We start from the raw sequence: 27876 nt of genomic DNA, 5'->3' as shown, positions 1-27876 counted from the left end.
GTCTCCAGGCATTTTATCTTTGGAACAGGATTGAGTTATGGTCAGGTGGGTAATTCGAGCCCATTATAGATTCTCAAATCTTGGTCATCATGAGGAACAGGATCTGGAGGCATTTATCAGAAAGATGAGATAGTTTAGAACTCTGAAATTTTTGTGTGTCTTGATTGCCCTGGCTTCTGCTTGTGTTACGTGACTTCCACTGCTTAGAGATGAACTGGGTTCACGTGCCCTTGTTTAGATATAGAATGTGTGGGTGGTCTCCCCTCTGATAGGGATCCAGTGTTAAACACTGACGGGCTCCACAGAAAAGAGGGAAATGGATAGAGGGTGCAGACAAGGAAGGAGGTGCTGTTGCTTTCTAATTGCTATCAGTACAGAAGAACAGAGCTTTCAAAAGACCCAGGCTTAGGCTACACCTTATGTGTGAGAGAGGTGGCATAGCAGGTGGGTAGGGAAAGGCTGGCCTCTCTGTGACCCTGTAACAGAAGGAGCTTGGACGACTGGATAGCCACATGCAAAATTGTGCAGTTGTCTCCTCTTCAGACCACTCATAAAAATCAGTTCCTGGTAGACTGATGTAAGTTTTAAAGGCAAGATATGTACCTGATATCTTAATCTTATTAATAATCTTAATGACTTGATGAATGAAATATCAGCACCATTTCTTGAATAGTAAATATTCTTCTTCCAAGAATACCACTTTATATGTGACTTCTCCATTTACCACCTTTAACAAAGTGGTGTAATAATGTTTAACTTTGTCAGGTATCTGGGGGAAGTTTCATTTTCTTAAAAGCAGTTTTTGTTATTTTTTTGTAAAGAGCTTCACCTTTAGAATAATCAGCCCATTAGGGGTAAGTTATCAAGGTTATGAGTTTCAGTCTCCCAGTTGAGGGGTCAGGGAAGGAAATCACCCCTTTTTTTTTTCTAGGAGGTGAGTATTCTGTGCTGAAGGCTGACAGTTACCAGTAATTGTGTATACAAGAGAAATGAACCTGTTTTCAGGCCTCAGGAACCCAGTAAGACCAGAAAAGCATCAGTTTCAACTGCTGTCTTAAGTGTCTCTAGGCCTTTAACAAACAAGCTTGTTAATAGGAATGGACAGATCCACAGTAAAAGCAGGAGCACGTTTTATATATATATATATATATCTCCAGGCTTAATTTTTTATCATGTTAATATAAATAATTGGTATAATTATTAAAAAGGATAAAATATAGTATAATTCCAAATGTTTAATGTTAAAACATTAAGATGTATGAATTTAATATTTGGGCCTACCTGGCTTAGTGGTAAAGACTCCACCTGCCCAAGGCAAGAGATGCAGAAGACATGAGCTCAGTCCCTGTGTTGGGAAGATCCCCTGGAGGAGGAAATGGTAATTGCCTGGGAAATCCCATGCACAGAGGAGCCTGGCGGGCTGTAGTCCATGGGGTTGCAAAGAGTCAGATATGACTGAGCACACACACAAGCCTGCATTTTTTTATATAGTCAGTTGTTTGTATTTAATTTTATTTAGCATATTTTCTCTTTTCTGATATCCTCGTCAGTTGAGGGAATATCCATGAACAAGATTTTCTTCGGAGAACAGTTCTGGGTCCACTCTGCCACATGCAAACGTAAATACTCAAGATTCCAAAGTCCTGTGCTAATAAGCAATGTAACTGCAATAATTTTAGCCTGTAAAATTAAGAAAAATGATTGATCACCCACCTGTCCCTGCTACTTAGTAATATATACATACAACTCTTAATGTTAAACAATATAATTTCTAATCCCCTTTTACATTTTACAGAAAGGATCTCTAACCAAAAATTGAAGTCAACAAAATGATTTTGTTATATACATATGTTTTTTCATATTCTTTCCATTATGGTTTATTGCAGGGTATTGAATAGAATTCCTTCTGCTATACAGTAGGACCTTATTGTTCAAACCTAAGTCTTTGAACACAGTCAGAATACCATGTTGTTAACATGTTACCCTGTACTAAAACTGTTGGAATATGTGGTTATCTTTTCTATCAGGTATGGCGTGAAAATGCAGCCCGTTGAGAGAGTGCACCTAGCCGTGGTTGCCTGCGGGGAAAGACTGGAAGAAACCGTAACCATGTTGAAGTCAGCGCTCATTTTTAGTATCAAACCTCTTCAGTTCCATATTTTTGCTGAAGATCAACTGCATGATAGTTTTAAAGGCATAGTAAGTATTTGAGACTTAGTCAGGTCTGTAGAGTCGAATATTTAACATATACTATAGTAAAATGTTGTTGAACAAAAATATTTATCCTGCAGCTCTGCCCTCTTAGAGTGGGGACTGCTCCCTGCTGCCACTTGTGTCTGTGCGTCCAGACCTGGGGTGTAAGAAGGAGGCTTGTCTCTGTGAAGGCATTAGGCTGCTTAGTCCTACTTAGTCCTTTGCCAAGCATGGAGGTTTTGTTTTACTAACTGTAGTTCCAGGATGTTTTGACTGAGAAGTCTTGTGTCTTAATTGTGTTCCCATTCTTGACTTGAGAGTGGCTCAGTCAGAGTGTGGACAAGGTTTTGATTCTGTTGTGAGTGGAGGGAACTTTTAATTGATAATATGGAGCGAAGTGACTTCTTGTTCTGATAGTAAGGTTTTCTATTTTGGTTTTGCATTAGTTGCAATCAGTTTGGCTGTAATGGCAGAAAACCCAAAATGTCTTAAAAAGATAGAAGTTTATTTCTCTCTTATATAAAAGCAGGTAGTCTGTGTTACGTGGCAGCCCCATGTTTTCAGGGATTCTGCTCTTTTTTCTCTCATGTAGCTGAGCCATCTTTAACATAAGACTTCTACCTCATGATCCAGGATGGCTGCTCAAGCTCCAGTCATCACACTCATATCCTAGCCAACATGAGGGAAAAAGGAGTGAAGAACGGTGTTCTCCTCCTTTCTAAGGAGACTTTCTGGAAGTCGCACAGGATGTTCGTGCTAGTATATCATTGGTCTGATCTTAGTCATGTGACCATATCTAGCTACTTGTGAAGATTGAAAATATACTCTTAATCAGGACCACTGCATTATCTTAACAAAAAAAAAATTACTATGCAGGAAGAAGAGAACAGATAAATATAGAAGGGAGAACATACACAAAAAAGAAAATTCCCCAGAAATCTCATTACCTTGTGTTCTGAAATGGTAGTAAAAGTGATGGTGATTATGCCTTCACCATCTCTGTCTGTCTCTCTGTCCATTCAGTTAAGCTTTCAAACTGATTTGGATTTTTATGCTTGACCTATGTAGGAAAAGCTTATTTGATATTTTCTCAGGTAATTTAGTTCATTTTTCATATTAGTTGAAAAATACTACTTGTGACCTCAAGTCTTTTAGTTTCCTGCTAAAATCTTTGATTCTGGGAGGCATAAAGCTTACTGTTTTACAAGGAATGGAATTGGAACATTCTCTTAACACCATACACAAAAACTCAAAATGATTGAAAACCTAAATGTAACACCTGAAACCATAAAACTCATGGAAGAAGACATAGGAAGAACACTGTTTGACATAAATCATAGCAGTGTTTTTTGGATCTGTCTCCTAAAGCAAAAATAAACACATAGGACCTCATTAAGCTTAAAAGCTTTTACACAGCGAAGGAAACCATTGACTAGCCAAAAAGACGCAACCTACTTAATGGGAGAAATACTTGCAGATGATATGACCAGTATGCCTAGCATGCAGGATTTACTGAAAATCCTGCATCCTAGGCTTCAGCATTATGTGAACTGGGAACTTCCAGATGTCCAAGCTGGGTTTAGAAAAGGCTGAGGAACCAGAGATCAAATTGCCAACATTTGCTGGATAATAGAGAAATCAAGGGAATTCCAGAAAAGCATCTACCTCTGTTTCACTGACTCTGCTAAACCATTTGACTGTGTGGATCATAAAAAACTGTGGAAGGCTCTTAAATTAAGAGATGGGAATACCAGACCACCTTATCTTTGTGTTGAGAAACCTGTGTGCCAGTCAAGAAGCAACAGTTAGAAACCTGTGTGGGACAGCTGACTGGTACAGGATTGAGAAAGGAGTATGACAAGGCTGTATATTGTCACCCATTTATTTATCTTACAGAGCACATCATGAGAAATGCTGGGTTGGGTGAGTTACAAGCTGGAATCAAGATAGCTGGGAGAAACATCATCAGCCTCAGATATGCAGATGTTACCACTCTAATGGCAGCAAAGAGGAACTAAAGAACCTCTTGATGAAGGTGAAGGAGGAGAGTGAAAAAGCTGACTTAAAACTTAGTATTGAGAAACTAAGATCATGGAATCTGGTCCTGTCACTTCATGGCAAATAGAGGGGGAAACGGTGGAAGCAGTGACAGATTTCCTCTTCTTGGGCTCTAAAATCACTGCAGATGGTTACTGTAGCCTTAGAATTAGAAGACGATTGCTTCTTGGCAAGAAACCTATAACAAACCTAGACAGTGTGTTATAAAGCAAAGACATCACTTTGCCGACAAAGGTCTATATAGTCAAGGCTATGGTCTTTCCAGTAATTATGTACAGTTGTGGGAGCTGGACCATAATAAAGAAGGTGGAGCACTGAAGAATTGATGCTTTTGAACTGTGGTGTTGGAGAAGACTCCTGAGAGTTCCTTGGATAGGAATGAGATCGAACCAGTCAATCTTAAAGGAAATCAACCCCGAACACTCATTGGACTGATGCTGAAGTTCCAACACTTTGGCCACTTGTGAATAGCTGACTCATTGGAAAACACTGATGCTGGGAAAGATTAAAGGCAGAAGGAGAAGAGGGTGACAGAGGATGAGATGCCTGGATGGCATCACTGATACAAGGAACATTAACTTGGGCAAACTCCGGAAGATGGTGATGGACAAGGAAGCCTGGTGTGCTGCAATCTATGGGTCACAAAGAGTTGGACACGATTTGGCAACTGAACAACAACATGACCATAAGGGGTTAATGTCCAAAATATATAAACAGCTCATACAACTTACCATCCAAAAACAGCCTGATTTAAAAAATGGGCAGAAGAACTGAGTAGACATTTCTCCAGAGAGGACATGCAGATGACCAACAGTCACAGGAAGAGATGCTCAATATTGCATGTTAATCATTAGGAAAACACAGATCAAAACCATGGTGTGATCTTGCTTCACACCTGTCATAATGGCTATCATCACGAAGACCCAAACAGCAAATGTTAGGATGTGGAAAAAGGGAATCCTGTATGCTCTTGGTGAGAATGTAAAGTGGTGCAGACTGTGGAAAACAGTATGGAGGTTTCTCAAAGAATTAAAAATAGAACTACCATATGACTTAGCAGTTCCACTCCTGGGTTTATATTTGGGGAAAAAACCTAAAAACACTCATTAGAAAAGATACATGCACCCCAATGTTCATAGCAGCATTACTTACAGTTGCTAAGGTATGGAAGCAACCTAAGTGTCCATCAACAGATGAATGGATAAAGAAGAGGTTGTGTGTATACACACACACACACACACACACACACACACACACACACACAGTGAAATGCTAACAAGCCATAAAAAAGAATGAAAATGTTGCCATTTGCATCAACATGGATGGACTTGGAGGATACTGTGCTAAGTGAAATAAGAGAAAAAAAATACTGTTTAATATTACTTATAGGTGGAATCTAAAAATTACAGTAAGCAAGTGAATATAACTAAAAAGAAACAGACTCACAGTTATAGAGAACAAACTAGTGGTTACCAGTGGGGAGAGGGAAAGGAGGAGGGATAATACAGGGGTAGGAGATTAAGAAATGCAGACTATTATGTATAAAATAAGCTACAGGATATATTGTACAACATAGGAACTGTAGCTGGTATTTTATAATAACTATAAATGGTGTATAACCTTTAAAAAGTGTGTATCACTGTATTGTATACCTGTAACTTACAGAATATTGTACATCAGCTGTAGTTCAATAAAATTACCAAAATAAAAGCCTTACTTAACCATTTTAAAATATTTATAGTTTCTGTATCTGTGATATGTGCTTTTCTGATCCTAAGGTCATTATCTGGGTTGTTTTCTGAAATATTAACAGAAGAATTAATCTTGTCCTAACAGTTCAAAGACTAGCAACAGATTGCTACCAACTGTGGAAGCCTTTGAAAATATAATATAAAAGTAAAATAAATTTATTGCTTCATCTTATATGCAGCTCTGTGTTGTCTTCAAATCTGGATGAGTTATTGCTTGTGTAGTATATGTTATATTTTTAAACTTAGTTTTTCATTAACTATCATAGTTAACTCTGAGAATGTTTGGGTTTTCTTTTGATGAAAGAGAATCAAATATTTTCTGGAATGTGCTTTTACTGCAAAAAAGATGACTAGATACTGGAACTTTAAAAATGATTAAGATTTCATTTTGATGTTGGTATTTAAAGGGTCTTTAATAAGTGATTAATAAGTCATGCAAGGGAAATAAAATGCTAGTGTTTGAAACTAGTTGATGGAGACATCAAAGCTGTGTTGGATATAAAGCTATTCCCTTAAACTATGTTGGAAGGCATATGTTCCTTCCAAACATATGTTGGAATAAAAGAAGAAGAAGGAGGATGTTTCTAAAAATTACTTGAACACAGACATAATTCAAAAAGAGACCTTCAGTCTGTATTTTTTTCTTCCCCAGAGATTGTGAATGCTCTGTAGGAAATTTACATCAACAATACTGTTGAAGCAGCAGTGATAGGTAATGCTTTCTGAATTTGAAACAATTCAGAGTCTCCAGATGCATTCAGGAAACTAAAAAGTAAATATATTCATTATAGATTTTCAGATGAGAAAATCAGATTTTGCTTTTTTTTAAATTATTTTTTAAAAATTGGCACTGGAAGAATTTCCCTAGCAGACCAGTGGTAAGGACTTGGAGCTTTTGTGGCCAAGGGCCCGGGTTCAGTCCCTGATTGGAGAGATGTGAGATCCTGTGGGCCACACAGTGTGGCCAGAAACAAAAACTCGGTGTTAGATATATATTTACTGAAATATTTTATCATGAGGAATATCTATGAATATAGAAAATGCATAGGTAAATATTTTCTTTCTTTTTTAAAAATATATATTTTGGCCATGCCTCACAGCATGTGGGATCTTAGTTTCCCAGCCAGGGATGAACCTGAGCACCCTACGGTGGAAACATGGAGACTTAACCACTGGACCACCAGAGAAGTCACAGATAATATTTTCTCATCAGTTCTTTACGTTGATCTGACTCGGATTGTAAACATTTTCTATTATGTCATACATACGATGGTAATAAAATTAGTGCTTAATTTTTCTGAGTTTAACTTGTTTATGGATTGAGAAGATTTGTACATCAGGTCAAGTTTGATGGAGGTGAACAGTTTGTATAGTTCTTTCAACTTCCTGGTTTTTTGATTGATATCATTTAATCATTTTAAATGATATCATTTTAATTGTCCCTTAGATCTTTATGGTGAATTCTTTCTAGCTATTAGAATGATTTTAAGATTTTGAATGAAAACAAAATGGTGGGAAAGAAAAATCTTTCTTTTAACTGTGTATGACATACGATGTATAACATCTTAATTTTTAGCTTTTGAAAAATAATCTTGGTTTATAATTTTGCAGAAGTTTGAATTGAGTTCTTTTATTTTTTTTTTTATTGTAGCTTGACAGCTGGTCATTTCTGCAAACATTTAATTATTCATTATACCCGATAACTTTTCCAAGTGAGAATGCAGCAGAGTGGAAAAAACTGTTTAAACCGTGTGCTTCCCAGAGATTGTTCTTGCCAGTAAGTTTTTCTCCAGCGTTTTTTGTTTGCATCTTGCTTTTACACACGAGTTAATGAAGAGTTTCATGTAAATCAGTTAAATGAACACACACAAATTATTTTCCCTTTGAATATTAGAAGAAAGAAAAAACTTCCCATAGAACAAATAAAAGCTATGGTAAAATATGCTGTTAAAAATGAAAAGTGTAAGTAATTTCTGTTGCAATACTATTTCTTACATTTTAATTTATTCAGTTGCTATAAACTGTTTCTTCTCTGAGGAGGAGTTGCCTGTGTGCCTGCCTGCTAAGTCACTTCAGTTGTGTCCAATTCTTGCGACCCCCATGGACTGTAGCCCACCAGGCTCCTCTGGCCAGGGGCTTCTCTACACAGGAACACTGGAGTGGGTTGCCATGCCCTTCTCCAGGGAATCTTCCCGACCCAGGGACTGTACCCATGTCTCTTATGCCTCCTGCATTGGCAGGCAGGTTCTTTACTGCTAGTGCCATGTGGGAAGCCCTGAGAAGGAGTTAGAGGTTATCAGATCTTAATGGAGCCAAGTCTTTGCCAGTAGGAATGCAGTGGCAGGATCACCTGCCAGTTGCACGCTGCATTTGTAATTTGGGAAATGAAGCAGTTTATTAAATAACTTTCTGTTTTAACAGCAAGTCAGTTCACCTTTTCTAGCTGATACTTTTAACATAGAAACAGAATTTGAGGACATGAACTAAAAGGGAAATGGGAACCATTTATTCAGTGGGGCTCTTCTTTGGTGGTAGTCTCTGGTGATAAACCCTGATTATTATTTTTTTTAATCTAAAAATATTCAGGGACTTCCCTGGTGGTCCAGTGATTAAGACTCTGCCCCCAGTGTAGAGGGCCCAGGTTTGATCCCTAGTCAGGGAACTAGATCCCACTGCCACAGCTAGCGATAGAGGATCCCATGTGGCGCTATTAAGACCCAGTACACTCAAATAAATAATAAATAAATATTTTAAAAAATATTCAGAAGCAAGATTACCTCTTCCATTTTAATTCACCCACATTTAAAAAATTCTCAGTAGTTGTTAAAACCACTATAATGTTTAAAATAATTACGGTAGTAGAAATATTGAAAGTGCATGAGTTCTGTTAAGTATAGGAATTATCAGGAAGAAGCTTATTTGTTATTAAGTGGAATAAGGCAGTTCTTAGCATATTGAGAATAGAGTTTGTCAAATCTAGGATGTCAGTTAAGATTTAAAATCATGTTACATTTTGATAGCTGAATCTGCCTAACCCGTAGGTTTATTGCTGGGCATAAAAAATCTTGATCCTAGGATATCTTCCTTGTCTACCTCCCTTGTAAGAAACACACAAATAAGGGATTAAGAGGGGAAAAGCCTAAGAAGTTTTAGATAACTTCATGCAGGCTTTAAATTTTAAAAATTAAAAAAAATATTTAGGTTGAATCATTGCAGTGTTACATCATTTAATTAGTAGTTTGAGTGCCTTTGTTCTGCCACGTATCTGTACTGAAGTGCTGTGCATATAGGAATGAATATGTACCCAGATTTCTTGTTTTCGTAGAGTTTATTGTCTGATATGGGAGATGAACATTTAAACAAGCACATTATGACATTAAATAAACAAGAATACACCACTGGAAAGCAATGAGTGGTGAAAGAAGCATGAGGTTACAACCACTGCTCTTCTGTTTTATTCAGCGTTATAAAGTTTAATTGTTGATGTTTTGATAGGAAGTTTGCCAGATCATTTAATGATGTGATGTAGTTAAAAATTTGAAATACTGAAATTAAATACTTGAAACTTGTCAAATTGTTCTTGTACTTCATTCACTCTTAGTTTTGCATCTTTTTAACCAGATTCTAAGTAAGTTGATTCTTCATTTTTCTTAAATGAAGAATTTTCTTAAAGTATTTATTGAAGTAGTTAAGTAAAAACCTTAACTGGTTCTTCTCTTTTAAAATGGAGGGATTAAGGGACTTCCCTGGTCCAGTGGTTAAGAATCTACCTTACAGTGCAGGGATGTGATTTTGATCCCTGGACAGGCAACCAACATCCCACGTGCCACAGGGCAGCTAAGCCTGCACACTGCAGCAAAGACCCCATGTTCCACGACTAAGACCTGACACAGCCAAGTCAATTAATAAACATTAAAAAACTTTTTTAAAAAATGGAGGGATTAAAAGATCCAATGTAAGCTCTGGCAAATCCTCCTTCCTCCAAAAGGAACCATAGAAAAATACTGATATGATTGTCATTTCACCTTATGTGTGAAGGTGGACTTCCTTGGTGGCTTCCAGGTGGACTTCCCTGGTGGCTCAGTGATAAAGCATCCACCTGCAATGCAGGAAACGTGGGTTCCATCCCTGGGTTGAGAAGATCCCCTGAGGAGGAAATGATTACCCACTCCAGTATTCTTGCCTGGGAAATCCTATGGACAGAGGAGCCTGGTGGGCTACAGTCCATAGAGTCACAAAGAGTAGGACGTGACTAAGTGACAGAACACACACACACACAACATGACCACCGATGGCCGTGGCTCCTGACAGTGACCTTGGAGCTTCCTGTAGCGTCTTCCTAGACTGCTAACAATACAGTAGGCTGTAAACACATTTGTCTCATGGTACAGAAGCAAAACAATTGCGTTCAGTTTTCTGTCCTCCAAAACAGGAGGGACAGACAGACAGACACATACATACATATCCTTTTAATTATAGTCCTTGAACAAGTGAACCTTCTCTATTCAGGCTCTGTGGTTAACTGTCAGATTTTTTTCCCTCAGCCTGCTATTAAATCAGTGGGGGCATGGAGTGATTTCAGCTTCGCAACTGGTCATTAAGGTGATGGCTTAACCCTAGCTTCAGAAGGAGGCAGCAGCTTTGAAAGGGAGCAGAATGAGAATCAAGCTCTTATCCTCATTATATTCTTAACCAAAAAGCTTTAATTTGGGTTAACCTAATCATTGAGACTTACTAGTACACTGGGATAGACAAATTTAAATTTGCAGGGGTCAGATTCTCAAGTCTTTGGGTGAGGCAGAAATAAAAATTTACCCTTGAAAATTCCTGTAAAAGATACATGTTGGAGGTTTAACCCCCGGAGTGGGGAAGATCATATGGAGTAGGAAAGGGCAACCTACTCCAACATTCTTGCCTGAAAAATTCCATGGACAGAGGAACTTGGCAGGCTGCAGGCTACGGGACTGCAAAGAGTCAGACACAGCTGAGCACAGCCGGAGCAGGCAGGAGGTTTGACATCTCTTGGGGAAGTGACATAGCCAGTCTTCCAAGACAAGTCTTGTTTTAGCCCTTGCTATTTAAGTGCAGGATCTTTGATTTGTTAGGAGATGGTCAGCTCACATATAAGAGCATGGACTCGAGCTTGGTGGTCTGGATTCAATTTTGGCTCTACCAATTGCTGGCTGAGGGTATTATGAAGTAAAGGTACCAGTTATTAGTGTTACGGCAGAGGGGACAAGTTCAGATCTTCATTTGTATTGGCTAATTTCTGTATTTATCTCAGGAAATTAAGATTTGCTATGTCAGTTCACCAAAGGTAATGTTATTTTCCATTATGGAAAACATTTCCTCCCTAGTCTTTGAGGATACTGCTTTTACTTTTTTCTTCCAGTTTTTAGTATTGAGTTTTTATTCTGATGTGTTTTTATAGCTTTTCTTCTTTAAAAGTTAATAAAAAGATTAGCAGAATATCTATATATGCTGTTGCAAAAATGTCAGACTTGGGAAAGATTAATTTTAAAAATTAATGTCAAGTAGTTTATCTCTCAAGTAGTTTATCTCTTAAGTATTTTTTTTAAAAAATAATGAAAGCTTCTTTGGTGTTTTATAATGAAATAGAGTTACTGATTCAAAAATCTCTCCCCATAGTTAATCCTGAAAGAAGTTGACTCACTATTGTATGTCGACACTGATATCCTTTTTCTACGGCCTGTTGATGATATTTGGGCTTTGCTAAAGAAGTTTAATTCCACACAAATTGCCGCAATGGCACCAGAACATGAAGAGCCTCGAATAGGCTGGTATAATCGCTTTGCCAGACATCCATACTATGGGAAAACTGGAGTGAACTCGGGAGTTATGCTGATGAACATGACCAGAATGAGAAGGAAGTATTTCAAGGTAAGTCACTGATTCAGGTTAGCATTCTGCTCTTTTCCCTCCAGATTGTTTGGTTTCCAATTTAGTTTTGTTTTATTAAAAGCTAGATCGACGTATTCAGAATTTTTCTACTTACCTAGAATAATTGAAGCAAGTGTGTTCTTAGTATTCTGTTTATTAGAGCATTACAGTAGGTCAAAGCAGATGGCATTACAGTCAAGGATCAAGCAGCAAGTGTGAACATTCCTAGATTGGTATTCCAGACAAGAGTTGTCATTTTGTAGTCGTGCAGCCTCATAATACTTGACTCTAAAATGTGATATGTCCTGGAGGAGCACAGATTGTAGTTAAGAGCTTAAGACTGTCATGTTAGCTTGGTTCAAACATTGAGATCTTGGGTAAGTTTTGAACATCTCCAGGCTTTGATTTCCTCATCTGTGAAATGGTATGATAGATAACAGTATGTATGTCTTGGGGTTTTTGTGAGGAATAAATTAGTTAGAACGAGGCTTAACACATAGGAAATGTTGGCTATTTTGGTGCTATTGGAAGTTATAGTGACTTTTTTAAAATCCCTACGTTTCTTGTCTCAAATTTTGGGATCAGAAAAGTCCGGCTATTTGACTTCTCTGACTGTGCATTCCGGATGCATTGTACTGTTTGTCAGTTTCATGCTGATGAGTCCTTAAGTCACTGTAGTCTGGGGCCATTGGAGTCAGGTGGTTTGGCCTTATGTTTAACTTTGTCACCTGTTCACCACAACTACTAGCCAGCTAGTTAATTTTCAAATGTCATTTCTCTCAGCTGAAAAATAGAGATAATAAATGACTTAAGTAGGTTGTCTTTTTAAAAGAGACCCATTCAAAGTGCTTAGTATAGGGCATGACACATACTAAGCACTTCAGCGTTAGCTAAAAGCAGTGATTTCTGAAACACTCATACTCACTGTTTAACCCTTTACGTCTGGTTAATACTGAATTAAGCATTAAGGGATATTATCTTTTATAATATGAATATCTATACATACATATTTGCACATGTATACATTTAGGATTTTTCCATTGGCTGTGATGGACCAGAGTTTACACCATTATTTTTATTCCTGTCTTCGTGTCTGATTTAAATCTATTGTCCCTTCGTATCCTTCCTACAGGCCACTGTACTGCTTGTGGCCGTCACCACCCACATCTGGACATTTCAATCTTAAGGCAGTTTAACATCCATCACTCTTGTCTTCTGTATATCTAGCCTACATAGGGTTTGTTTGTTTAGCTTTCCCATCTTCTGTACCTTTCTGAAACCTTGATGTCTTTTCAGTTTGTCTTCCACAAATGAATGCTTTAATGAAGCCAGTGTAACCTGTGTTCTTGCTTATCAGTCAACCTCAGTTACCCAATTTGATAATATATTTTGAGTTTTAAAAATTTATCTACCATAACATTTTACTAAACAAAGCAGGTGTCATACCGTGAGTTTTCTTCCTTTTCTGATGGTTAGACTATGCACGGTAATACTATACCAGAAGATGGTGCTGTAAGATTATGTGCTAAGGAATAATGTAAGTCCTTAGGAACTCTTCATTTGAATTTCTTAGAATTATGAGAAGTGTTGTGTTGCAAAGAACCTTAGAGATAATTTAGTGTAACACCACTATTTAATTTTTAAGAACATTTCAAATTACAGCTATGTAGTTCAAATCTATAATTATTTTTTATTTGCCTTTTACTTATTTGAATGTCATTCTTAAGTGTGTATAATGGTTTCTCCCCTTTCCTTTTTGCCTGTGGTATGTTATAATCCAGCTAGAGTTGTAGATACGGGAGCTGAAATAATTTCTAAGCTTTCGAACATTTGTTTCTGTCTGTGTACTACTGACTTAATGAAGAACATATGAGGTGTATGATTGTGTATTAATTTAGTAGCTGCAGTTTGCTTTATACGTACTATCCCTTGGTTTCAGACAACTCTGTTCTTGCCCAGTGGGAACAAAGATTTGCTCTGTTTTTAAAATATTTTATTTACGATTGCTGATACATTACGACAAAATTTATTGATTTTTTTTGTTCCATTTTATATCTCTTTATTTTTCCTGATTTCCAAAAATATCTTTAGCAGACATGGCTTTGTTTTTTTTTCCTACTGACTCATAATTTCTGGCACAGATGTTAAATTTTAGAGCTCTAGTGATATAACTGAATTACTTGTAATAACTTTTCAAACTGTTTCATACAGGTTCACAAATGTTATCCCATAGTTACTATCACATGAAAGGCTGTAAGACAACCCATAGGACAATGACCATGTTTTAAATTCTTATTTGCTTTGTTGTCACCCAGCCCCTACCATTCATAATTATTCTGTTCCAGCCTTATGTGTTATATATTTTAAAATTTAAAATAGTAAAAATTTAGCTTTTTGTTTTGTTTCTCATAATGTTGACAGACACTGATATAACCCTGGCTAAGATACTGCTTTGTGTTTTGTGTTATAATTGTTTCTGCAGTGTTGAATCCTTAGTAGGATATTTCTTGACCTTTTCCTATTTATTAGATAAAAACCAAAGACTATAAATAAGGCATCTTGAGAATTCTTTTCTTGTATGTTTGTTGTACCTTGTTTGTGTCCTGCCATTTATTATTTTGTAAAGTTTAATTTTTGCCTGTTTTCTCCATGTACTGAGGGGAGGGTATGTCTTTTATACAGCTTTGCTTTCAGAATATTTAGCATGGAGTCTGGCATAAAGTAGCAACTTAATGGATAATTACTGGCAGAAGACAGACAGAAGTTTTAGAAACCAGGCTGTTATTGAACTATTTTTTTTTTTTGCCATTGATGAATTATTGAAAAGTATTAAAAAATAGAATACTTACTGTGAAGTGGTTGTGATGATTATTTTTACATATTTGAAATATGTGTATGATGGACGGCTTTTATTGTGTTACATATATAGCCTAAGAAACAGTGTCAGTGAACATCTTAGCAAAAGGGGCAGAACTTTTCAGAAATTAGTAGAGTAACCAATCTTTGAGAATTCATGAGTTCTCAGTTTCTAGTGTTGTCAGAGCATGATATGAATAGTCATCTGTCAATTTTATTTTTACGTATAACATAGACTGATGGTAATAATGAGTTTGTTTTCAAAAGCTTACATAATGCTAAAAATGAAACTAATTTATCTTAATATGATACATGTGCATTTTTGGTAGAGTTGCTGAAATGAATATTAGAGCTGCATCTTTTTAAAAAAGTTACAAAATCATGCTTGTAAAAATTCAGGCAATTCATTGAGTAAAAAAGATACTTTTCTGCTTTACATACCACTATCCCCAGTTTCATTCTTTGCCCAAATGACATTATGTACTTTGCTCTGTATTCTTCAGACCCTTTTAAAAAGGCATTTTGAAGCAGATATACATGTACATTAGCATTTAAATGTGCCGTCCTTTTATACAGCTTCAGTTTGCTTTTTTCACTTAGCAAATATATAGTTGATTTTTATGTCAGTACATATAGCCCGTCACATTTAATGTGTGTCATATTATGGAGAAAGAATAATTTGATTTGATTCTGTGTACTAGTATTAATATGTAGTTATATGGTTACTTCTGCTTTATTGACTATGCCAAAGCCTTTGACTGTGTGGATCACAATAAACGGTGGAAAATTCAGAAAGAGATGGGAACACCAGACCACCTGACCGCCTCGTGAGAAATCTGTATGCAGGTCAGGAAGCAACAGTTAGAACTGAATGTAGAACAACAGACTGGTTCCAAATAGGAAAAGGAGTACGTCAAGGCTGTGTATTGTCACCCTGCTTATTTTACTTATATTCAGCATACATCATGAGAAACGTTGGCCTGGAAGAAGCACAAGCTGGAATCAAGATTGCCTTGAGAAATATCAATAACCTCAGATATGCGGATGACACCACCCTTATGGCAGAAAGTGAAGAGGAACTAAAGAACCTCTTGATGAAAATGAAAGAGGAGAGTGAAAAAGTTGGCTTAAAGCTCAGCATTCAGAAAACTAAGATCATGGCATCTGGTCCCATGACTTCATGTCAAATAGATGGGGAAACAGTGGAAACTGTTTTTTTTTTTATTTTGATCCAATTATTTTGAGGGGCTCCAGAATCACTGGAGCTGGTTACTGTAGCCATGAAATTAAAAGACGCTTACTCCTTGGAAGGAAAGTTATGACCGACCTAGACAGCATATTAAAAAGCAGAGACGTTACTTTGTCAACAAAGATCCGTCTAGTCAAGGCTATGGTTTTTCCAGTAGTCATGTATGGATGTGAGAGCTGGACTATAAAGAAAGCTGAGTGCCGAAGAATTGATGCTTTTGAACTGTGGTGTTGGAGAAGACTCTTGAGAGTCCCTTGGACTGCAAGGAGATTCAACCAGTCCATCCTAAAGGAAATCAGTCCTGAATATTCATTGAAAGGACTGATGCTGAAGCTGAAACTCCAGTACTTTGGCCACCTATTGCAAAGAGCTGACTTATTTGAAAAGACCCTGATGCTGGAAAGATTGAGGGCAGGAGGAGAAGGGACAACAGAGGATAAGATAGTTGGATGGCATCACTGACTCAATGGACATGAGTTTGGGTAAACTCTGGGAGTTGGTGATGGACAGGGAAGCCTGGCGTGCTGCAGTCCATGGGGTGGCAAAGAGTTGGACACGACTGAGCAACTGAACTGAACTGATGGCTGAAAAACACCTCATGTATTTTAATTTTACTTACCTGACTACACCACCTGCTACGGCTACTGCTAAGTCACTTCAGTCGTGTCCGACTCTGTGCGACCCCATAGACAGCAGCCCACCAGGCTCCTCCGTCCCTGGGATTCTCCAGGCAAGAACACTGAAGTGGGTTGCCATTTCCTTCTCCAATGCATGAAAGTGAAAAGTGAAAGTGAAGTCGATCAATTGTGTCTGACTCTTAGCGACCCCATGGACTGCAGCCTACCAGGCTCCTCCGTCCATGGGATTTTCCAGGCAGGAGTACTGGAGCAGGGTGCCATTGCCTTCTCCGACACCACCTATGTGGGTGAAAATCTTTTCATACAATTTTTAGCTGTTTTTGTTTCCTCCTTTGTGAATGGCTGTATGTCCATTTCCTTTGATTTTTTTTCTAGTTTGCTGTTTTTCTATTTCTGTTGGCTTAAACTCTTTTTGTATATAATGCCTCTTTATTAAACTCATTTTTCATGGCTTTTTTAGTCTTGGATATTCTAGGTTATATCCTCAACAAGTACTACTGGTGTTATTTCTTCTTGTCCAATATTTTTTCTGGTAGGACTTTTCCTTTGCATAATAAAGATTTTTTTTTTCTTTGAGTAGATGTGTTTCTTTGAATAGGTATATTTTTCTTTTTTTTTAAATAAGTAAAGTGTAGTGAAAACTTGAGCATGACATGATACAAGGGGTATTTCAACAGTACCATATATTGAATGTGTTGCTGGTCTTGGTCCTTGTTGATCAACTCATATTTTCCTTTTCAGATCCTAAGAACATTTAGTTAACATGATCAATGAATCATTGCAGAGTTATCCTTTCAAATAAATTGTTTTCTTACTATTTCCTTAAGTAAAATTTGTTTCAGTCATTTTCCAGATTTTGTGTGTGTGTATGTGTGTATAGTCACTGTATTTAATGCATCCTGAGAAATAAGGTAATACAGTTACTATAGTAGATTATATTTAGTTTAAATATTTAGTTTTTTCCCCTAGGAATTCTTACTTTTCCTTCTCAAAGGATAGATTGCTTATACCTCCATTGAGTTTGTTATATATACCAGTATTCTTGCCTAGAGTATCCGTTAGACAGAGGAGCCTGGTGGACTGTTGTCCATGGGGTCGCACAGAGTCAGACACGACTGAAGCGACTCAGCTTCATGCCTGCATGCATCGGAGAAGGAAATGGCAACCCACTCCAGTATTCTTGCCTAGAGAGTCCCGGGGACAGAGGAGTCTGATGGGCTGCCGTCTATGGGGTTGCATAGAGTTGGACATGACTGAAGTGACTTAGCAGCAGCAGTAGCAGCAACAGGAGAATAGCTTGTAACAATTGTTTTCAGACTATCTGGAGATAGGATCAGTGAAGAAGGAAAGTGCTTTTTTAAACATTGTTTGCAATCTGTCATGAGCCAATGGTTTTGTAAAAAATAATACAAATTACTTGGAAAATGTTAAAATAAATAGATATAAAATTACTCTGTTAAATTGCTATAAAAGTTTCTAAATCTTACTCTCAATTTCTGTACTTAAATCTCTCAGAGGATATGAAAAATTCACTCATCAGCATGTTGCAAACTATAATTTGAAAAGTACTTAGTTTAAACCTGGAGAGTTTGCAGGAGTCAAATTTGTATAAAAGACTTAGTATTCAACTCCACCCCTTTTCACCCCAGATTCAAATGATCCCTAGCCCTCTTTCAACTCTGTTGTTTCCTTAGGTATCTGACTTTGAGTTTTAAAATAATGAGCTATGAGGAATTCCATAGAGGCTGAAAAGGCATCTGATTAAATTCAGTATCTATTTTTTATTTATCAGTTTCAAGTGATCTCTTTGAAATGCCAGTTATAAAGGATTAGCAAATCAGTCTAAGAATCATAGTGATCATGGTGATAAGAGCTAACCAACACTGTGCCAAGTACTGCTCCTGTGTGTGTGTGTTAGTCGCACAGTCATGTCCGACTCCTGGAGAAGGAAATGGCACCCCACTCCAATACTCTTGCCTGGAAACTCCGGTGGACAGAGGAGCCTGGTGGGCTGCAGTCCATAGGGTCGCTAAGGGTCGGACACGACTGAGCGACTTCACTTTCACTTTTCACTTTCATGCTTTGGAGAAGGAAATGGCAACCCACTCCAGTGTTCTTGCCTGGAGAATCCCAGGGAGGGGGAGCCTAGTGGGCTGCCGTCTATGGGGTCGCACAGAGTCGGACACGACTGAAGTGACTTAGCAGCAGCAGCAGCAGCAGTAGCGTATCCGACTCTTTGCGACCCCATAGCCTATAGATTGCAAAGCTTCTCTGTCCATGGAATTCTCCAGGCAAGAATAATGGAATGAGGAGACATTCCCATCTTCAGGGATCTTCCTGACTCAGGGATTGAACCCTGGTCTCCTGCGTTGCAGGCAGATTCTTTGTCGTCTGAGCTACCAGGGAAGCCCCACTGCTTCTAGTACTTTTCATTTATATATTAACACCTTTAGTCTTCAACAGCTGTATTACAAAGACATAGGTACTGTGTCTAGATATATGACATAGGTACTAAAACTGTGCTTTTTAAGATGAGGGTACAGTCATATCACTGAAACCACCACCTCCTTTCTCTTTCCCTTTTCTTCCTGACTTCTGTTAGTTTCGTCATGGCTCTGTACAGCTTCAGATATCTTTTGTTATCTGTCCAGTTGAGCTGTTCATTCTTCCTCACATTTAGGTTTACGTTAGGGTCACATTGTTTTGTAACAAAAGAAGTTTACACATCTGTTGCTCTGTAACAATGGCTAAGGGAAGAATGAGGAACTGTCATTATGCTGCCATTTTTAACCTGGAGGTCTGAGAAATTTGTTAATGTATTTACCAACAGAATGATATGACCACCGTGCGACTACGATGGGGAGATATACTGATGCCGTTGCTTAAAAAATACAAACTGAACATTACATGGGGTGATCAAGATCTGTTGAATATCATATTTTTTCACAATCCAGGTAATATTAAAAATTTCTTTTATTCTTTGTAAAAAAAGAAAAACATAGTATGTAGTCAAAATTGAAAAAAATGCATTTATTTGATTTTGGCTTATATTAAGTTATCACTCTTTATGTTTAAGACAGAGTAAACTAAGTTTAAAATCTTTGCAGAACGTTAATTCTGTGGAATTAGTGTGTGTTTACTTCTTTGTTTTATCTTTGCATAGAAAGCCTTTTTGTTTTTCCTTGCCAATGGAATTACCGACCAGATCATTGCATATATGGAAGCAATTGCCAAGAAGCTGAAGAAGAAGGAATCTTTATTCTCCATGGGAACAGAGGTGTTTACCATGATGATAAGCAACCAGCATTTAGAGCTATTTATGAAGCACTGAGAAATGTAAGCTCTTTTTTTTTTTTTAAGTGTTTTTGTGAACAGACTCCCTGGTTCACAGAGAATTTGCATATCCTTTGCTCCAGTTCATCAGTGATAAAGCCCACCACACCCTCCCCATACAGCTCTGGCACTTGGCATTCTGCTGTAAGGAAGGGCACTGCCTTTTGCCCACTTACTGACCTATGCATTATCAGTATGAGCTCACTGATATTATTCTTTTCAGCAAATTATAATGCAGTGTTCAATTTTATTTATATTGATGCTGAAGTTGTGCCAAATTTGGCGATTGGGTGCCCCTTTTGGCCATCTCTTGTGCTTATTTGACACATTTCCATCGTTATTTTGAGTACCTTCTCAAAGAGGAGGTACAAGCAAAATATCCCAGGCTTATCTTATTATGCCTTCCCTGCCCGCGCCCTGAAATTAGCTGTCTCTCTAAGGAACTCTGATGCTTATTGCTGCAAAGGTGTCTTCCCTTCCAGGCCGTTTCAGCAGCAGAGCTGGGAAATACAAAAATGCAAACACATACACACACACAGTCCTGTGCTCACACCAGTGTGCCCAGTTTCATTCTCCCAGGCTCCTTCCATTCCTCTTCTACTTGGTTTCTGTTTTCTTCCAGTTAGAATCCCAGCTCCAAACTAAAACTTTTCCTCTGTTGCTTAATGCTATAATACATTTAAAATAATTTCAGAAACGCTCCATTTGTACTACTCTTCCCCACTCCTCTCCTTGAAAAACTAGCCGGCTGTTGAAAAACTAGCCGGCTGTAAGCGTTCAGTTTGTTTACTGTCCTTCTCCCGCCCTCCCTACCCCCAGATGAGGGTGTACATTCTGTACTGTGTTCAGACGTGATTTGCATTAGTTTTTTTCTCCTTGTGTCAATGTCTTTATTCATTTGAAATACTGTTGGATTCATATATTTCCATATGCTTTCAGTTACAAGTTTTTTTCCTCATGTTTGTTGATTTAACTTTAATTTTTAAGAGCTTAATTACTTTTTTGGCTGTGCTGGGTCTTTGTTGCTGCACGAGGGCTTCCTCTGGTTGCAGTGAGTGGGAGCTGCTCTCTAGTTTCAGTGCGTAGGCTTCCCCTTAGAGTAGCTTCTTTTGTTGCAGATCACAGACTCTAGAGCAGGGGCCTCCGTAGTTGTGGCTCTTGGGCTTCGTTGCCCCATGGCATGTGAAATCTTCCAAGACCAGGAATTGAACCCGTGTTCTGCGTTGGCAGGCAGAGTCTTAACCACTGGACCACCAGGGAAGTCCTAAGTTCAGGTTGATGTGAGAAATATTAATATACTTCAAAAAGTCAAAGCTGTATTAGGGCTTACTCAGAAATTGTTCCTTCTGCATCCTTCTACCCCAAGTCCCAGCCCCAGTCACCAATTTCATTTTCTGGTTTTTCCTTCCAATACAGATGAGTAGGTACACGTATGTTTTCTAAGTCCCCTTTTCTTACATGAAAGGTATTGTTCATCTTTATTTGTTCTTTGCTTTTGTTTTACAATATTCTGTAAGTTTGGGCATTTATAAATATCTTCCTCATACCTTTTTTTACACAATTGTATGATACTCCACTTGGTGCATGTACTAGAGTTTATTCAACTAATCTCTTATGTTTGAACGTTTTGGTATTCTCCAACATTTTGAATAAGAATGCAGCAGAATTCCCTGGTGGACCAGTGGTTAGTACTCCATGCTTTTACTGCCAGGGCTCTGGTTAGATCTCTTGTTTGGTGGCAGTAAGATTCTGCAAACTGCAAGGTGGCCAATAAAGAGAGAGGGGGAAAGAGAATAAGAGAGAGAGAAAAGAAGGAAAGAAGTAACGGAGGGAGGGAGGAAGGAAGTAAAAAGCAATGTATTAATTAGGATAAATTCCTGGACATGAGATAATTTTATTTGAAGTTACTGCCTTTATTTGTATTCCTGCCAACAGTTCATGAGGAAGCCTGTTATGCACAGAAGTGTATTGTCAACCTTGAAAATTTTTTGCCATGCTCCATAAGTGAGAAATGGAATCTTAGTTTAAATTTCACTTTCTCTTGTGAGTGAGGTGAACATCTTTTTATATATCTAACAGCTGTTTTTACATCTTTTTGGAGCGAATTTTCTTTCAGATCTCTTAGTCTTCTATTGATTTTTTAAAATGACTTTATTTTTAACATATTTTATATGCCATCCTTTTCACTCATAGTGTAAATTATTCGGTGGTTTTTAGCATATTTACAGAGTTGTACAATCATCACCATGTGAGACTTTCATACTTCCCACCTCCCCATCAGTTGCTGCAAGTTCTTTGTGTATTAAAGATATTGGTTCTTTTTCTGTTATATCTGATGTAAATATTTCCTCCCAGTTTGACTTTGTTTATGGCATTTTTTGTTGTTCAGAGTTTTTTTTTTTTTTTTTAATTTTTGTGTAATCAAATTTAAAACTTAAAAAAAAGTCATAGTTAGCAAGTCTTTCCCTACCTATACTCAGTTTACAGAAAGGTTTACCTATATACTGTTTCACTTACTACATTTAGTCTTCTGCTCGGTTTGGAATTTACTCTTGAGTAAGGGATAGATCTGATTTGATCTTTTTCCAAGTGGCCGTCTTGTCCCAATTATGTTTATTTGAAAGGTTATCTATAACCTGAAGATTTGAGATACTGACTTTATCATGTACTAAAGAACTGGACATGTAACAACAGACTGGTTCCAAATAGGAAAAGGAGTACGTCAAGGCTGTATATTGTCACCCTGCCTATTTAACTTATATGCAGAGTACATCATGCAGAACGCTGGGCTGGAAGAAGCACAAGCTGGAATCAAGATTGCCGGGAGAAATATCAATAACCTCAGATATGCGGATGACACCACCCTTATGGCAGAAAGTGAAGAGGAACTAAAAAGCCTCTTGATGAAAGTGAAAGAGGAGAGTGAGAAAGTTGGCTCTAAAGCTCAACGTTCAGAAAACTAAGATCATGGCATCTGGTCCCATGACTTCATGTCAAATAGGTGGGGTAACAGTGGAAACAGTGTCAGACTTTGTTTTTTGGGGCTCCAAAATCACTGCAGATGGTGAGTGCAGTCATGAAATTAAAAGATGCTTACTCCTTGGAAGGAAAGTTATGACCAACCTAGACAGTGTATTAAAAAGCACAGATATTCCTTTGCCAGCAAAGGTCCATCTAGTCAAGGCTATGATTTTTCCAGTGGTCATGTATGGATGTGAGAGTTGGACTGTGAAGAAAGCTGAGCGCCAAAGAATTGATGCTTTTGAACTGTGGTATTGGAGAAGACTGTTGAGAGTCCCTTGGACTGCAAGGATATCAAACCAGTCTATCCTTAAGGAGATCAGTCCTGGATGTTCATTGGAAGGACTGATGCTGAAGCTAAAACTCCAATACTTTGGCCACCTCATGTGAAGAGTTGACTCTCTGGAAAAGACCCTGATGCTGGGAGGGATTGAGGGCAGTAGGAGAAGGGGACGACAGAGGATGAGATGGCTGGTTGGCATCACTGACTCGATGGACGTGAGTTTGGGTAAACTCTGGGAGTTGGTGATGGACAGGGACGCCTGGCGTGCTGCTCACGGGGTGGCAAAGAGTTGGACACGACTGAGTGACTGAACTGAACTGAAAGTTCCATTTGTGATTTCTGGATTTTCTCTTCTGCTCCACTGATGTGTCCATTTGTGCACTAACACACACTGTTTTCACCATGAAGCCTTTGAGCTGTATTTTAATACCTGGCAGGGCTATTCCCTGTTCACATCCTGTCCTTTTAGTGTCTTCCTACTTGGTGTATTTTTATTTTTACACAGATATCAGCACATTTAACAAAAAGTTGTGTTTTTTGGGGGGAGTGTCTCTTCACATGTCGACTTAGTGACTGCTGACGTTTTGATGGTGTTGAGACATTTTAGGAACAAGGGTTGTCTTTGATTTGTATCTTTCAGGAATGTTCAATAGATCTCTTCATACTGTGGATTTTGAACATATCTTAAGTCTATTCTGTTTTCTTTGTTGCCTTTGTAAATGAGGTTTTCTTTTTTAAATACTAACTTTATATTGAGTTTGGAAAAAATTATTCTGGCCCTGTCACCCCAGACACCTGTTTCTGTCTCTTTTTCCCCTTGGTCTTAACAGTCCACATTTATGTAGCTGAGGTGGATTGACAGGGAGAGATGATTGTACTTCACGTGCCTGTAGATTGATGCATGAATCAGGTCTCTGAGTATGTTGGGGACCAAGACTTGGGGCAAAACCAAATAAGGGTTGGATTTATGATTTTGCTTAATGAGCTGTATATCAGGCACTACCCATGCAGCTAATTCACCGATACCTGGGGAGAGGTTATATGTGACCATTCATCTCTCAGTGGGTATGTTCACTGTGCTGCTGGACTGTATATGGATGTGAAGACAAATACCAGTAACAGGAGTGCTGGTGTGGTCTAAGTATGGGGATCAAAAGAGCTGATGCCCCTATTGGTGAGACTCTAAGCATTTGCTAATGACTGATCTCAGTATTTGCTAGTACAGTCTCATTAATAGGAATGAGAATAAAGATACTGAACTCTAATCTCCTGAGACACAGACTGTTTTAGGATGTGGAAGAGTGCAACAGCTGTGCCCCGAAGGGCCAGGGAAGGCATCATTGATGAGGAGACATTTGAAGTGAACCCTGAAGAATGAGTTAAGAGTTTGCCAGGTGAGCAGGCAGAACCAACACTGCCTGAGAAAAGGTCTTGCTGCTGCTAAGTCACTTCAGTTGTGTCCGACTCTGTGCGACCCCATAGACGGCAGCCCACCAGGCTCCCCTGTCCCTGGGATTCTCCAGGCAAGAACACTGGAGTGGGTTGCCATTTCCTTCTCCAATGCATGAAAGTGAAAAGTGAAAGTGAAGTCGCTCAGTCATGTGGGTGGTGAAAAACCCATGAGGAGGTCAGGAGCTGAGCTGTTTAACTGGGGTGATGGGTGGAAGTAGGCAGTGGCTGGACTGGGCCCGAAGTGGTGACGATGTGTGCTGTGTAAGGTGATGATCTGCAGTACAGGGAGCTGAAGTTTTCTCCTGGAAATGAGTGTTGCTCACACTTGGTGGTAGGGAAAGTGCTGATAGCATTGTAAGCTACAGTTTTAGTGTTTTTCTAAGTTTCTTAATCCTATAAGCCTGAGAGATAGGGTTTCTGAATAATCAGTTTATCATGATACAGCTACACTCACTGAAGAATTATAAAATTTAGTGTTGATGTTCATTTTCATGTAGCTGACCTTGTATGCCTTCAGAATCAATATTATATTTTAATAATGCTTTATTATGGCTTGTCAAGAGGTGATAAAAATAACAAAAGGTACTTCTGGAGTTCTGAGACTTTGCAGGGTAGAAAAGAAATGCACTCCTATAAAAATGTGATTTCTTTGTTGCCTCTGAGCATTTAAAAAAAATCCATTATTAAGGAATTAAATCTTACTAGTTTTACTTGATCTTTTCTTTGATCTCTTATAAGTATATACTTAAAAAAAACCCTGAGTATTTGTTTTAAGCTGATTAATTACATTCGATTTTTAAGAAATAAATCTTATTTTAAAAACTGTTTCAAACACTGAAGTAATTAATGACTAGTGGTTGTTTTTGGTTTGTATTAATTAGCCGTATCTGCCCAGTTTTCAACTTAATGAAGTTAATCAGTCTTTTTGGTGCTTGGTTAGTGTTTTTATCTTCTCTTATCTATTATTCAATGGAAAGTATAATTTTTAAAAGAATTACTGTTCAGACAGAGGTATTTATGCAAGTTTCAGAGAGAAGCTTAGTCATAGCCATTGAATGTTGTGAACCATAAGGATGTGAACCATCTGTAAAATGTGAATTCATGGCTATGTCTGCCAGCAAATCAGGTTTTACAGTCCATACATAATTGTTAAATATTAGTTGTTGAGTGAATACAAATACTAAGATTAAAAAGTGCAGATTCACAGTGGGAATAAAACATTTTATTGCTCTGTAAAGCATTTTCTGCTTCCTGTATTTCATTTGAATTATTAGATTTTGTGGTGTTTCTGTGTTAACTTTGATTTACCTCACATCCTTCTTGTATCTGCATGAGATACAGTAGATTTGCAGAGATGCAGGGGACTCGACATCCTCTCCTGCACAATTTTCTTATATGTAGCTGGCACTTGGCATCTGAAGGCTTGAACTGCCTGCCATTGTACCTGTATTTTTAAAACATGTTCTGTTTTTTGAAAATGCCTTGAAGTATCTCATTGTGGGCATCATAGCATCACTGTTTACTCTCTGCCTTCAGCTGACATTCTTATATATAAAACATGACCTTCCTAAAAGTTTGTGTGCTGGGCACAGTGCCAGTGCAGAGGGAGTGATTATCTGTGTGAGGAGAGTTTCTCGGAGGAGCTGACATTGGACTGAGCTGGAAGGACGAGTACCAGGCAGCCAGGAAAGGTGTGGACGAGTCCAGGTAGCACACAGTAGGGGAGGAGGAGGCTTGCAGTCAGGTGAGGGCTCTGTGGCCTCTGGGCAGGTGAACCTCTGGATGCAATGTGCGTGCACAGCCCTGGGTGTTTGTGGGGTCTGCCTGGCGGAGGGCGTGACTGCTGGCTGTGTATGTACAGGTGGGCATTTGGAGATTTCTAACCTTCTTCTTTCGGAGAAGGCGATGGCAGCCAACTCCAGCACTCTTGCCTGGAAAATCCCATGGACGGAGGAGCCTGGTAGGCTGTGATGCTTGGGGTCGCTAAGAGTTGGACACGACTGAGCGCCTTCACTTTCACTTTCCACTTTCATGCATTAGAGAAGGAAATGGCAACCCACTCCAATGTTCTTGCCTGGAGAATCCCAGGGATGGGGGAGCCTGGTGGGTTGCCGTCTGTGGGGTTGCACAGAGTCGGACACGACTGAAGTGACTTAGCAGCAGCAGCAGTAGCAGCACCTTCTTTAAAGGTCAAACTTCTTGTGGTATATGGTGGACTAAAAGAGCTGTAATCCATGAGGCACTGTTTTTATTTCAGGAAAATATTCATCAAAAGAGCTCCCCAGTGAAGAAAAAAAATTTTTTAACCACAAACACTGGGATTTAAAATCACAAGGAAATGAACTGAATCTCAAGTATTCCCAGGAATTAACTTTTAAAACACCTTTGTAACATTTTCATTTTTAGTCATTGTAGAGTAGGAAAAAGACCAGTTTGGTCTTCCCAAATTCCCTATGACTTCCCTATTACTCGCGTCTCAGCCACAGTTGTCCTAGGATGTTTTTGTACACAGTGAAATGTTACCAGACAGTGTCACTTCATACAGGTGTTACACCTTGAGGAAGGTTCCCTTCTTCAGCATGGCTGCTACTTTTAACCCCAGAGGAATGCAGACATATCTATATACAGCACACAACAGTTGACCACTGTTAACTGAGCTTCATCTTTTCAGCAGAGTTTTTGAAACTCACTTGGCACAATTTCATTTGCTTTTTTGGGTAAGCAGTGCTGTGTGGTTGTAAAGCTCTTTGCAGGTGGAATCCTGCCTTAGCCACTTAGAGCTTTGTAACTGGAAAAATTCTCTCTCCCTACCTTAGTTGCTTCATTGTAAATTGTCATGTTTCATAAAGTCAGTGTGAGGCTTAAATGCATTACTACATATAAAGCTCTTAGCCTGATGCCTGGTGTGTAGAAGTGCTTTCTTTTTAACCAGTCCAGCTTTCAGCAGTTTCTCCCAGATTCCAGAGTGCTGGCTGTTATTATTTTCATTACATTTCTTCCTAGTTAAGCCTCTTCTCCCCTCTGCCTTTTTTTTATTATTATTTTTAAAAATACCTGAAGATATTTATCTTCAGTATATGGGATTAGGTTTGAAAAAATTACCCAAGAGGGAAGGTTTCATGCATAATGATCCTAGTTTTC

At 38.4% G+C, this 27876-nt stretch overlaps 1 protein-coding gene across 2 annotated transcripts in view; it reads left to right on the top strand.

Moving 5' to 3' along the window:
* GXYLT1 (glucoside xylosyltransferase 1) overlaps window positions 1-27876 on the top strand; it is a 49510-nt gene that overhangs the window by 16038 nt on the left and 5596 nt on the right. For both annotated transcript variants that reach the window (XM_055580877.1, XM_055580868.1), the window contains 5 exons: window positions 2028-2199; window positions 7654-7779; window positions 11652-11903; window positions 19477-19600; window positions 19810-19982. In XM_055580877.1, the coding sequence (XP_055436852.1) occupies window positions 2028-2199; window positions 7654-7779; window positions 11652-11903; window positions 19477-19600; window positions 19810-19982 (847 nt within the window). The remainder of the gene's footprint in view (window positions 1-2027; window positions 2200-7653; window positions 7780-11651; window positions 11904-19476; window positions 19601-19809; window positions 19983-27876) is intronic.

The sequence above is a fragment of the Bubalus kerabau genome, chromosome 1 (genome assembly GCF_029407905.1).
Source record: "Bubalus kerabau isolate K-KA32 ecotype Philippines breed swamp buffalo chromosome 1, PCC_UOA_SB_1v2, whole genome shotgun sequence".
In the NCBI taxonomy this organism is placed as follows: Eukaryota; Metazoa; Chordata; class Mammalia; order Artiodactyla; family Bovidae; genus Bubalus; species Bubalus kerabau.
This window is presented reverse-complemented; position numbering and strand designations above follow the sequence as displayed.